At 55.5% G+C, this 13,310-nt stretch overlaps 1 protein-coding gene across 6 annotated transcripts; it reads left to right on the forward strand.

The window, feature by feature from the left end:
* Positions 1 to 1,882: 1,882 nt before the first annotated feature.
* Positions 1,883 to 10,026, forward strand: SH2B1 (SH2B adaptor protein 1). Of its 6 annotated transcripts, XM_032460563.1 has the most exons (10): positions 1,883 to 2,000; positions 3,981 to 5,011; positions 5,280 to 5,381; positions 5,627 to 5,718; positions 5,821 to 5,996; positions 7,584 to 7,787; positions 7,978 to 8,189; positions 8,327 to 8,498; positions 8,960 to 9,059; positions 9,242 to 10,026. In XM_032460563.1, exons 2-10 carry the CDS (start codon positions 4,070 to 4,072, stop codon positions 9,258 to 9,260), a joined length of 2,019 nt encoding a protein of 672 aa, XP_032316454.1. In that variant the 5' UTR covers positions 1,883 to 2,000; positions 3,981 to 4,069; the 3' UTR covers positions 9,261 to 10,026. The 6 variants fall into 6 exon arrangements, with proteins under 6 accessions (XP_032316454.1, XP_032316451.1, XP_032316452.1 ...); XM_032460560.1 differs by lacking the exon at positions 8,960 to 9,059; XM_032460561.1 differs by lacking the exons at positions 1,883 to 2,000; positions 8,960 to 9,059 and adding an exon at positions 2,332 to 3,610.
* Positions 10,027 to 13,310: the final 3,284 nt, after the last annotated feature.

A 13,310-nucleotide genomic window follows, 5' to 3' on the forward strand; every position in this document is an offset into this window, starting at 1 on the left:
CATCATCTCAGCACTTTCTGCTCCTCTTTGCCTGCCTGTTAAAAGTGGCTCATTCCCCAGATTTAGAGCCTAGGCCTTCTCTCTACATGTGTTACCTGGACAATCTCATTCATGTCCATGGCTTTAACCACTATTCATGTCTGATCTCAACCACACCGCTTTGTGCAGGTGAGACAGTAGATCCATCTCTGCTGGACAGCTCCACCTAGCTGTCCACAGATACCTCCAGCACTACTATAGTAGTCATTAGGCACATGTGGCTATTTTAATTTCAATTAATTAAAATGAAAAATTCAGTTCCTTATCACACTAACCACAGTTCAAGTGTTCAACAGCCACATGTGGCTAGTGGCTATCATACTGGGCAATGGCAATATAAAACATTTCAGTCATTGCAGAAGTTTTACTGGACAGCTCAGACACAACATTTCCAAGCATAATTCATCATCACCAGCCCCCTGCCTTTCTGTATTCCTCAACTTGTCTCACTCCTGGACAACGATGGGCAAACTACAGTGAAAGGGTTTATACGGGTATCAAGGAGGAGGGAGGTGATCACACAACTACTCTTTTCCATTAACATCTTCCTCTGAACTGGGAAGATGGATGGACAAAGATGGTGATGAAGACCTTAACAAAGGCCATCTATGAGCCAATGTAAATTTAGTTAGAGCTAGGGTAGAGATGACGACTAAGGCTGGCTTCCCTTCCACAATGAATTTTTCCAACTCCATCCAGCAGCTTCAACTTTGAACATTCTTGTGTAAGTCAGGGCATTTATCCATCTCCAATCTCGTGGTTCATGTGCCTTTGTGTTTCAGTACAAGAACGTGATACAAGCCAATTAATTAGTCAGTTCTAGAAATTTTATTCCAAATCTCGGGGAAAAAAAGACATGTTCCTTCTACGAGAGTTGCTAACCTATTACGATTTAAGTTTGGAGCTGTGGAAATCCATTTTGCCACTAAGAGAGGAGCGCCCTGCCCGAGAGTGAGGCCAAAGGCACGGGGAAAGCAGAGCCCAGAGGTGAACGACAAGGTTCTGATATCTTTTGGCCCTTTTATTCAGCTGCACCTGAAGACACTCGATCCATTCTTTTCAACGTCTGGGGTCAAAAGATTCCCTTATTACTTAGGTCAGCTGGAGCTGGTCAATGAGAGACCTGACTGATGAGGAGCTCATCTTGCTCATGATTTCAACTACCCTCCATACCTCAATGATTCCTAATTTGTATATCTGGCCTTAATGTCTCTTCTGAGCTCCAGACTATGTCCACCTTCCTACTGACGTTCCACAAGCACGTCCAAAACTGACCCCATTATTCCTGTCCCCCCTCCCCCTTTATTTCCCAGCTCTGAGATGGAACCTCCTAGAACCTCCAGTACTTTCCTCAGAGAAGCCAAGGTCGTAAGTTCAGGCTCCGCCTCCTCGCAGGGCCTCACCAAGGTCACCCGCATCTTCCTTCCTCCAGCTCCTTGGGGGCGGCGTCCGCGAACCCCTCTTCAGCCCGGCCAGGCGCTCTAGGCTGCTGCGGGCCCTTCAAAAAGCCTTCTTATCTCGCTGATTTCCGGTACCGGTGGCTCCTCTAGCCTCCATCAGGGCCTTGAGACTCTATTCCCCTAAGGCGCCTTCTCTATGGTAGACCGCTCCCCTTTGTCCCAGATTTCCTCCTGGAGGGCGCTTTAGCGGGACCCAGCTCTCTCCTACGGCTGCTTCTGCAGTTCCTTTTAGATGCAACTGGAGAAGTCACTGAGCCCTCCGAGAGTCACGCTCTCTTAGCTCTGGAAGGGTTGCACGGAGTGGGAGGATGGCGGAAGTGAGTGTGAAGGTGCCCTTCCCTCTCCCCGCTCTTCTCTATGGTCGCTTCCTTCGGTGACGGGAAAATAGGGGTCCCGGCGCCTGCGCAGAACCGGGCTGGGAGCTAGTCGCGGAGTGGGGGGTGGGGCAGGGAGCGGGAGCTGCCGCCGCCGCCGGAGCTAACCGCGGGGACCGAGATGCAGGTGGGACCGGAACCGGAACCCCCCTCTTCAAGTCCCTCTTCCCTCTCAGCGACCCGGCCCCGGCGCCTACGGGGATCCCTGGGTGGGGGCGGACGTGGGGGGCTAGAGACAGGAGGGGTGCCCGGCCCCGGAGAGTGCAGCAGACAGGGCTGCTTCCCTGGAGGCTGCGGCCCCGGGGAATGGGCGGGTAGAGGGTGTCCAGGGAGGAGGGTCGGGTCGTAGTGGATTGACCACCGGTCCTGGAGGGTCCGAGCCAGGAGCGGAGCCTGCACCCTCCACCACCCGCCCTTCGGGAAATAGCAGAACTGAGCCAAGAGGCAGGTGCACTGGGAAAATGTGTCTGATTCCCGCTTGGCAGAAGAGAAACTGAGTCACCAGCTCAGGAGTCGCAGGGTCAGCGGGCCTGAAGGGGGCTGGGTCGGCCTGTGGTGCAGAGGGTTGGGTGGGCCCGTGTGAGCGGAGGTGGCCTCTGCCTGGAGATTGGTCTGTCTGCTGTGTCTGCACCTCTTGGCTCGGTTCCCTTGTGCCCCATGACTCTTGCATCTCCTGGCTTCTTCTCGTTAGTTTGGAATTATCCCCATGGTTGGAGCCATCTGAGTGTGTAGGGCCTAGACCAAGGAGGAAGGAGAGGGGTTTGCTGACTGTGGGTCTGAGCAGGAATCTGAGATTTGGGGAGATTTACCTGAACTTCCCTCTCCCCAGTCTTGGTGCCAGTCATCTTACAATATAATATGTGGGAGGAACACAGACAGAAGAGCCATGGGTTGTAAATTCCATGCCCATCTCTGCGACCTGCTAGTTGTAAGACCTTGGGGAGGCTCTTCCTTTCACTAATTTCTCTTAGAAAATTGGAACCCATAAAGATAGTTAATAGGGCAGTCATGTATTGTGTGTTTACTTTGTGTCAGGCACAAACATGTTCCATTTAATTCTCCCAACAGTTCTAGGGGTTAGGGATCATTAGCTCTGTTTCATAGATATGAAAACTGAAGCTCAGAGAGGACATATAATTTGTTCAAGATCACACAGCTAATAGGTGGACAGAGATGGAATTTCATCCTAAGTCTGACTCCATAACCTATGGCCTTACCTACCAGACTAACCAGCCTTTAGGGCACGCTCGAGAAGAGGGAGGTGAAAAAGCCAAGGACCCAACTCCCTGTTATGTTTTATTTAGTTTGTGGCCAGCAAAGACTTGCCCAGACCCAGTCCACAGTCTGTCCTCACCTGGTGCTGCTGCCTCTGGGCCCTAGACTGAAGGGGCACCAAAGAAGTGGGCTGCGGCCATTCCAAGCCTCCTTCACACAGTGCTTGGGTGCTGGGCCCTGGGGTCACCTTTCAAGACAGTTACTCTTTCACTCCATCATCCATCCACCCTCCCTCCTCAGAGATGGACCTCAGGATGCATGAGGCAAGGTCTCTAAGTTCCGTAGGCCTAGCTCCCCTGAAAGCTGGGGCAGTGTGGGGCGGTGACTGAGGCTGGTCCAGCCAGTCCCTGGGGAAAAGGACTGTGTAGCGGGGAAAACAGTAGACTTGGAGTTCTGGAACTTTTTCTGAGCTTTGGTTTCCTCATCTATTATAGAGGCTATTAAGACCTCTCACAGGGAAAGGTAAGAACAGCACATCGGAAAGTATATAATAAATATTGAAGGGTCGTTTTAGGGAAGGGAGGTATTGTGGAAAAGATCCCCACTTAGAGGAAAGCGCTGCCCAGCCGTCTGCCACACCCGGGAGCCAAAACTGGAAGTGGACTGGGGAGGTAGCAGTGGGAGCAGGCCAGACACTGGGGAGCCGGTTGGTTGGCTGGGGCTTATGGGGTATGAGGATCTGCAGAAGGGAGGGGAGGCAGGGTGGTTGTTCGTGCACCGTTGCTTTCCGAGGAGTCTAGACCAGAGGAGGGGGGAGTCTGGCTCGGGGTGGGGCTCTGGCCCCAGTCCCACCTCAGCAGTGACTCCATGTATGTGCCTCTTCCTTCTGCAGCTGCTGCCGCTCACCCCGTGTCTTCTGGCCGCTTCCCTCTTTGCTGCCCCTCCCTACAGGCTCCCCCTCTCCACCTCCTGGGGGCCATCATGAATGGTGCCCCTTCCCCAGAGGATGGGGCCTCCCCCTCCCCTCCCCCCTTGCCCCCCCCTCCTCCCCCTAGTTGGCGGGAGTTCTGCGAGTCCCATGCCCGGGCTGCTGCCCTGGATTTTGCCCATCGTTTTCGCCTCTACCTGGCCTCCCACCCCCAGTACGCAGGGCCCAGGGCTGAGGCCACCTTCTCCCGCCGTTTTGCTGAGCTCTTCCTGCAGCACTTTGAAGCTGAGGTGGCCCGGGCCTCTGGCTCCCTCTCGCCACCCATCCTGACTCCTCTGAGTCCTGGTGTGGAGATCCCGCCACAGGACCTGTCCCTTGAGAGCTGCAGGGTGGGCGGGCCCCTGGCTGTGCTGGGCCCTTCTCGATCCTCTGAGGACCTGGCCGGCCCCCTCCCTTCCTCGGTCTCTTCCTCTTCTACGACCTCCTCCTCGAAGCCGAAGCTAAAGAAGCGCTTCTCCCTCCGCTCAGTGGGTCGCTCTGTCCGCGGTTCAGTCCGTGGCATCCTGCAGTGGCGGGGGACCGTTGACCCTCCCTCTCCAGCTGGGCCCCTGGAGACCTCATCGGGCCCCCCAGTGTTGGGTGGAAACAGCAACTCCAACTCCTCTGGTGGGGCTGGGACCATTGGTAGGGGACTGGTTAGTGACGGAACATCCTCTGGGGACAGATGGACTCACCGTTTTGAGAGGCTGAGACTCAGTCGGGGAGGGGGGACCTTGAAGGACGGAGCAGGCGTGGTGCAGAGAGAAGAGCTGCTGAGTTTCATGGGGGCTGAAGAGGCAGCCCCTGACCCAGCTGGAGTGGGCCGGGGAGGAGGGGCGGCCGGGCCTTCCTCAGGGGGAGGAGGGCAACCTCAGTGGCAGAAGTGTCGTTTGCTGCTTCGAAGTGAAGGCGAAGGAGGAGGAGGCAGTCGTCTGGAGTTCTTTGTACCACCAAAGGTGAGGCCTAAGGCGGGTGGGTGACTGGGAGCAAGGGATTAAGCAGCCAGGATGGTGACTCGGCTCACATACCTATGTTTGCTTACTGTGGTTTTTCAAGGTAGCTCCTGACTCTGGGTTAGTAGCCGAGGGCAGGACTGAGAAAGTACTATTACTACCTTTTGTCTAACTCCCTTAGGGTGTGGAGGGAAAAATGAATCTCTGCAGGGAAGGGAAAGTTGGTCTGTGCACACCCAAAATCTGGACCTTGTTCTCTCTCCCAACCTAGGCATCTCGGCCTCGACTCAGCATTCCCTGCTCTAGCATCACTGATGTGCGGACAACCACAGCCCTGGAGATGCCTGACCGGGAGAACACGTTTGTGGTTAAGGTAGGAGCTCTGGGCTCCCCTGCCCGCTTGGAGCACTCGTGCTGTGGAGAGAGTTCTTAGCACTTTTAAGCAAGGGATCCTGGTGGAAGGAGGTGCACGTACGTCAGGTGCCTTGAGAGCATGTCCCTGGGGCTGCAGCTTTTTTGGGAGGAGGGACGAGAGGAAGGATATTCTAGTTCCTGTTAGGGGTGAATTAGAACCCCAAGACCTGGAAGTGGCCTGTGGGCCTCCTCTTGTCTCCATAGGTGGAAGGCCCCTCGGAGTATATCCTGGAGACAACTGATGCTCTACATGTGAAGGCCTGGGTATCTGACATCCAAGAATGCCTGAGCCCGGGGTGAGAAGCCTGACTTCTGTCACCAGGGACGAGGATGGGAATCAGCCCTGTGCTTCTCCCCTGGTGACTTTCCTCCTAGCACCATTTTCCCTGTCTCCGCAGACCTTACCCTGCTACCAGTCCCCGCCCCATGACCCTACCCCTGGCCCCTGGGACCTCGTTCCTGACAAGGGAGAACACAGACAGCCTGGAGCTGCCCTGCCTGAATCACTCAGAGAGTCTGCCCAGCCAAGGGCTGCTGCTGGGGCCCAGCGAGAGCAACGATCGCCTGTCACAGGGTAAGGGTGGAGCCTTAGAGCGCTGTGAACCTCAGGACCTGCCACACAATACCCCTGGCCATCAAGCCAGGCCCTCCTTCCAGGCTCTACTGTGTCCCTTATTCCTGCTCCTAGCTGCCACCCACCGGATGCTTGGCTTTTGTCCCTGATCAGGCCACAGTTTACCATTTAGAACCATCACCATCACCAGCCAACAGGAGCTCCAAGTCAACTCTTATCCAGCCTTCTGTGCCCAGCCTTTTTCCCTTTTCCACAAGCCTTGTGCAGGCCACCACTCTGGCTGGAGATAATGGTTCTCTTTTTCAGACTTCCAGAACACTTTGTATACATCTTTGTTTTGTTCTTACCCTGCATCTCTGCGCCTATGTTGATGGTACTAAGTTTACTTTTGATTCCCTACTTCTAAATACACATGTACCCTACCCACACACATAAACACACAAAAGAGTGTCTACCTGGCCCCAGCTCACCTTTCTAGACTCCATCACACCCTTTTCTTCTGATCTTCCATTCTGAACTTTAGTTTCACTGTGATTAGCACACAGGCTATATTTGATGAGTAAAAAAAATGAATTAAAGAATCTTAGAGCTGGAATGGACCTTTCAGGTCATCAATTCCAATCTCCTCATTTTTCAGGCAACTAAGACCAGAGAGAAGTGTCTTTTCTGAGGTCATCCGAGAGTCACTGACAAAGACAGAGGCGATGCCAGCTTGGTGCCTGAGCCACCACACTCTGCACTCAGCATAGACCTGTCCTGAGCACTATGTCCAACGTGCCTGTAGGCTCAAGCCTGCTGCTCAGCAGACATTCAGGAATGCCCTAGTACATCCCGACCCTGTGCTGGGCTCTGGCAGAATGGGGAGCGCAGAGCTATTCCATGGGCTCAGTCTAGCTGAGTTGACAAGACATCACTCCCTCTAAAAAGCAGGACTCCAAATGGAGAGCTTGTGCTTAGTGTCCTCTGAGTGGCACCAGCAGGAAGCTTTGGGCACTCAGAGGAGGAAGAGAATCAGGGAAGGTGGAACAGACAGGGAATGCTACACAGGGAGGTGAGAGAAGAGGACATGACTTGGAGGAAGCAAATGGTGAGAGCAGAGACCTGAGATGGGGAGAGCCCAGGAGATCTGGAAAAATCAAATGGATTGATTGGGCTAAAGCGGAGGTTACGTGAATACAAGTTAACATGAAGGTCAAGTTGGTCAGGTTGGGGGATTCACAGAACTCTGATGCCTCTGAGAGTTGGGGGCCTTGTCTTGTAGGCCAAAAGTGACCCCTTTTTAACATGAAAATATTTGAGGAATTCTAACCCCCACCTCTGCAACAATAGCTCTACTTTCAGCTGTCAGTTCAGAAAAGATAAATGCACATCTGGATTCCACAGGTAGTGCATAAAGCATGAAGCATAAGTTAGGAGCCATTAATAAAAGCCATCAGGCTCACTGCCTGAAGAAGGAGCCAGCATTTCAGCCACCTGACCGCCTATACACACAGGGTAGACTGGCTGGTGGGAAAGTGGGCCCAAGCAGACCAGTCGTTCCAAAGAGTAGCTTCTCAAGTTCTCAACTTTGCCCTCCTTTTTTTCCAGGGGCATATGGGGGCCTCTCAGACCGCCCCTCGGCATCCATCTCCCCCAGTTCCACCTCCATTGCTGCCTCCCATTTTGACTCAATGGAACTGCTTCCCCCAGAGTTGCCCCCCCGTATCCCCATTGAAGAGGGACCCCCAGCAGGGACAGCTCATCCCCTCTCGGCCCCCTACCCACCCCTGGACACTCCGGAAACAGCCACAGGTACCAGAGGTGTGAGTGTGTGTCTGCCTCCAGGCCTGGTTGCCCACCTTCCAGAAACTCTTGCCTTGGGATCCTGAGGGATCCGACCTGGGGTACTAGGGGGGAACAGAGTGGGAGTAATATTTGAGGGGAAGGCCAGGCTTTTCTTCTCCCTGACACCCTGGTTTCCTTCCCTCTCTCCTTCCTGAAGGGTCATTACTGTTCCAGGGGGAGCCAGAGGGAGGTGAGGGGGACCAGCCCCTCTCAGGGTATCCTTGGTTCCACGGGATGCTCTCTCGACTCAAGGCTGCCCAGCTAGTGCTGGCCGGAGGTACTGGCTCCCATGGTGTTTTTTTGGTACGTCAGAGTGAGACGAGGCGGGGCGAGTACGTCCTCACTTTCAACTTCCAGGGCAAGGCCAAGGTGAGTGACTGCAGAGAAGGCTCCCTTGTAGGTGGCGAGCTTGTGGGTAGACTGGGGAATGTTGCCATCTGGGGAGAAGGGTTCTGTGACTGGCAGGGGCTCAGGCTCCTGCTTTACCCCGCTCGTCCTGCCCTCAGCACCTGCGTCTGTCGCTGAATGAGGAAGGTCAGTGCCGGGTCCAGCACCTGTGGTTCCAGTCCATTTTCGATATGCTCGAGCATTTCCGGATGCACCCCATCCCTCTGGAGTCTGGAGGCTCCAGTGACGTTGTCCTTGTCAGCTATGTCGTGTCCTCCCAGCGACAGCAGGGTGAGCAGAGCAGGTCTGCAGGGGAGGAGGTGCCCGTGCACCCAAGAAGTGAGGAGGTGTGTGTGCCAGAAAGACGGGGCGGGAGGGCTTGAGGAGGAGAGGCTTTGTCAGGGAGAGCGGGGTAGAGAGGTTCCTGGGTGTTGGGGTTTCACAGGAAAAGGAGTACACGGAGGATGAAGGAAGGCAGAGGGCTCCATGTTGGAGCCGGGAGGAAGTTGAGAGTTGGGTGGGTGCATTCCCATTCCATCGGACCCCTCTGTTCCATCATCTGTCTGTCTCCAAATCCATCCTCCTGGCCTTGTTTTTGCCCTTCATCACAGCCTTGCCTTGGGCCTGCCCTTCTTGGGGATGCTCGATCTGAACACCCCCCCCCTTCCCCTGATGTCTGATGTCCCTGTCTGATCTTTCCCTTTTCCCCACCCCAACATCCCATCTGTCCCCACGTTGCCCCTCCCCCCCAGGCCGGGAGCAGGCCGGGAGCCATGCAGGGGTGTGCGAGGGAGATCGATGCTACCCCGATGCCTCCTCCACCCTCATGCCCTTCGGAGCGAGTGACTGTGTGTAAGTGTGGTCCTCCTCTCACCACCGCCCATGATCCATCTTCCATGGATGGGGGGGTTGCTCAGGAGATGGGATATGGGGGAGATAGCACATGGCTCCTGGGAGGGATGAGTGAAGGGGGAACTGCTACAAGAGCTTGCCTCCCTCCACAATCAGTCTGTCTTCTTACCGTTCCTATCCAGAACCGAGCACCTCCCATGACCCACCCCAGCCCCCTGAACCCCCTTCATGGACAGATCCCTCACATCCTGGGGCAGAAGAGGCGTCGGGGGCGCCAGAAGTGGCGGCAGCAACAGCCGCAGCAGCCAAAGAGAGGCAAGAGAAAGAGAAAGCGGGCAGTGGAGGGGTCCAGGAAGAGCTGGTCCCCGTGGTTGAGCTGGTCCCCGTGGTTGAATTGGAAGAGGCCGTAGCACCAGGCACGGAGGCCCAGGGAGGCGCTGGATCTGGTGGGGCTCCCGGGGTGACCCTGATGGTGCAGCTCCAGCAGTTACCACTAGGGGGCGATGGAGAAGAAGGGGGCCATCCCAGAGCAATTAATAACCAGTACTCCTTCGTGTGAGACACCCTACCCACCCTTTCTCCACTCTTCTTGTGCCCTAGCCCTCAGTTGGTGGGATTGGGGCTGGGCAGGGACATAGAGGAGTGGTAGGAATCCCCTCCCCACATGCTTCCTGACCCTTGACAGCCAAGGGCATATATGTTGGTACAAAAAGGTTCAAGAGACCTGTTAACTCCCCAGTTCATACACTACAGGTGCCCCGTCCCCTGGGCAGGGGATTCAGGCTCCATTACCTCCCCAAGGGGCTCTTATGGTCAGCCCCACCCCTGGGGGACATTTCCCCATTAACCACCCCCCAACCCAAGGAAGGGTGAGGGGGAAGGGCTGTCAGTTATATTAAGGTGGTTGTTGTTGTTGTTTTAAACAAAATGGAGAAGCATAAATAAATAAAAGGGTTTATCTCGGTTCCATCGTGATGGCTGTGGCCAGTGTTTGCAGTGGGGGCTGGGACAGATGGTCCAGGAAGGCAGCCCTCTCGGTGTTGTGAGCGCCAGAGCAGAGAGGCCGGAGGGCTGGGTCAGGTCAAGCCCCTGTTGCTCTCCAGTCCTGTGCTTTCGGCCCATCGCTTCTCTGGGGGCTGTCTAGTTTCTTAAGCAGTAAGTGCAGAGCCAGACAGTGCTTCTCAGGCTCTCCAGCCAAGTTCTCTTAATAGGACAGGACAGTGAACATCAGGATTGATGACCTCCAAGGACGCTTCCTGCTCTGAACTCCAGTTAAGGCTTCCTACCCTAGGGAGAAGGCAGGCCAAGAGAGATTGGGGGGGCGGGGCTGGGGGTGCAGTGGCGTGTTGGGAGAGGTTTAATGCGGCAGCCAGATGCAGCCATAGTCTGGCTGCTGAGGGGCCCAAGGGCAGGCTGACTGCCCCCCTTCTCAGAGCCAAGCTGGGAAGCTGGAAGATAGATGATAAAGAGTGCTAGCTTCCACCCCTGGCTTTGCTTCTCATTGGCTGTTTGGCCTGGGCAAGTTGTAGCCTCTCCAGGCCTCAGTATCCTCATCTGTAAAATGGGAAGTTTCATCTAGGTTGGAGCTGCTGACATGATTTGCTTGGCCTGGATAATGTTTCCACTGGAATGTCACATAAAATTCAGATTACTGGTTTCTCTTGAAAATCAGAAGATGCAGCCTGATGTGGTACCCACCTTCGACGTGTGCTCCATCCCCACCAACCCACTTCACTCACATGACATGCCGAGCTAGGCCTGTGGGCATTTGAGTTTGCAATATCTTCCCCTGCTTCCCCACCCCAACCCCTCCCCCATTAAACCCAGGCTCTGCTCTCTGAACTGAAATGCAGCTGTGCCCTCTTCCAATGGAGGGCACCTCTGGGCTTCCCAGCTCTGTGGGTGGTGGGTTCCAACAAGGAGGGGCCAGGCTCTGAAGAATCCCACCTATTTTCTTGGCCCTCTCCCTTCCCCACCTCTGTCCAGCTCTGCCTTTTACCATTCTGCCTCTCCCAAGCAGTGGGGAGTCTACACTCATGCCCCTCAGCCTCTGCCCCCACCTCCAGGAGGCCCTACCCATGCTTATGACCTTGCTATTCTGGGCCTTGCGTCCTGTTGGGAGACGGACAGGAGACAGCTGGGATCACAGGCCACCCAGGCTGGGGGCTAGCTGGGGGAAGTCCGCTGTCTCTCCTGGTTTTGTCTAATCCCTAGGGCTCCCCCAGACCTTGGCCTCAGGAGACTGGGGAGAGAATTGGCCTTGCCAAATGGGACAGGGGGAATGGTTTGGGGATCTGGATGCCCTGTTCTCAAAGTGAGATGGTTAGTGAAGGCTGTTGCGCCCCAGGGTAAGCAGGACCTGATCCTCTCCTAATCTAGCAGCAACTGCTGCTGCGAGGCTCCCCCCTTCTCCTAAACCCTGCCAGCCTTCAGGGACTTGCCTTCTGAAGATGGGTAGGGGAAGGGTACAAGGGCCCCTGTCCCCCAAGATTTGCATGTCTTGGCTGGAGGAACCTAAGAGACAATTTTCCTCTCAACCTTTCTTTATGGATGGTTCAGCTGAGGTTTGGGACTGGTCAGGGATGGGCCGGGCTCTATCTCTGTGTCCTTCACTATGCCTTTCCCATCCTCAGCTTCAGCCCTCAGGAAGGGAAGAACACCTTCCCACTTTGGGCTCGGAGACCCTAGTGGGAGGGACCCAAGAGCGCGTGCACCTCCATCCCAGTTCACACCCCAGCCTCCCTGATGGTGATCCATTTGCAGCTCTTGGCACGTGGCTCTCCCTCTCTGGCTTCAGTTTCCCCTCTGGGAAGTTGGGGGAGGTAGAAATGAATAACCTTAAAGGGCCCCGTTGGCAGCAGTGTCCTGTAAAGCCAGCCTCCTTTCCTCGGCCTCTTGCTCTCAAGTCCCTTGAAGCTGCGATCTTTGCAGTCTTCTCCCCCTTCTCCATGTTTGGGCATTTCTGCTCCTTTAAGACAGTGCCCCTGTCACTCCTCCAGGTGGTGGCGGGGAGAAGCCAGCCAGCACCAAAAAGGCTTGGCAGATGCTAAGCCTGACTCTGGCCTAAGAAGGTGGGTGCTGGGCCAGGTAGAGGTGCCTGTCGATGTGACCCCCAACACTCACATCCTATCATCTGAGCCCCCCACCCCCCAGGGCACAGCAGGATTCTGCTTCAAGGAGGGGTCTGTTGGAACCATGAAAGGGGGAGGGAAGTAGCACCGTGTCCTCAATTCACCCAAGAGGCTGCCCTCCCCCAAGTCCAGGCAAAGGAAAGGATGAATATGGGGGGCTAAATCCTTCAGTCCCATCCACTCCTGCTGGCCTCCCTACTCCCCAGAAGCGGGGCTTGCTTCTCCTGTGCCCCGCTGACTCCTATGCCATTGTCTGCTTTGGAACTTGAGTGCCAGGTAGGGAACCCTCAGTGGGCCATACTCCTCCCTGCTCATTTCAGGAAACAGGCCTCGACAGAGGAAGGACTTGAGGCCAGGGCCATGAGGCTGCTTCTTCCCGTCACTGACCTCTCACCATTCTCTCACTGAACTTCTCTCCTCTCTCTGCTCCCTTTACCTCTCTTGCCCACACCCCATGCCATCTTCTGTCTGCTCCTCGCACAGCTGCCCTGGTAGTGACCAAGAGACGCCCCTATCCCAGAGCAGAGGTGGGGGTGGGGGGTTCAGAGCAGCTGCTTCTGAGGAAGCTGATACCCAGGCCAGCCGCTCAGCAACCACTTGTGGCTTTGCACCCAGCCCTGGGCCCCCACCCACCTGGCCGCCGAATGCCAGCTCCCTGCTGTCCCTTTTCCCCACTGCTCCGCAGACTTCCCCCTGACCCTGGCAGCCCTGCCTCTATGCCCCCAGCTCTGTCTGTCCTTATTTCCCCTAGCCCTGTCCCCATCAATCTGCCCGCCATCCAATCCTCTGGCCAGGAATCTCTGCTTTATCCAGCTTTCTCTGGATGCTCCTTCCCTCAGGCCTTTGCCGACAGGGTATGCCCAGCACCTTAGCACACAGCTCTGATCCTCACTCCCCCTCCACTGAGAACAGCTACTTCAGGGCCAGGGTGGAGTGCAGACCACATGCCATCTGGGGTCTGCCATGTAAACCCCTTGGGTTAAAGGAGAGCACAGTATGGGATGAGGTGACCCTCATTCCATGACTTGGGGTGACCCCTGCCCCCATTCTGAAACATTGATCCCTCCTCCTCTGCCATCAGCACATTCTGTAGGCTCTTGGGTTACCCGGCTGCCTGGGT

Source organism: Camelus ferus, chromosome 18 (assembly GCF_009834535.1).
Source record: "Camelus ferus isolate YT-003-E chromosome 18, BCGSAC_Cfer_1.0, whole genome shotgun sequence".
Taxonomy (NCBI): domain Eukaryota; kingdom Metazoa; phylum Chordata; class Mammalia; order Artiodactyla; family Camelidae; genus Camelus; species Camelus ferus.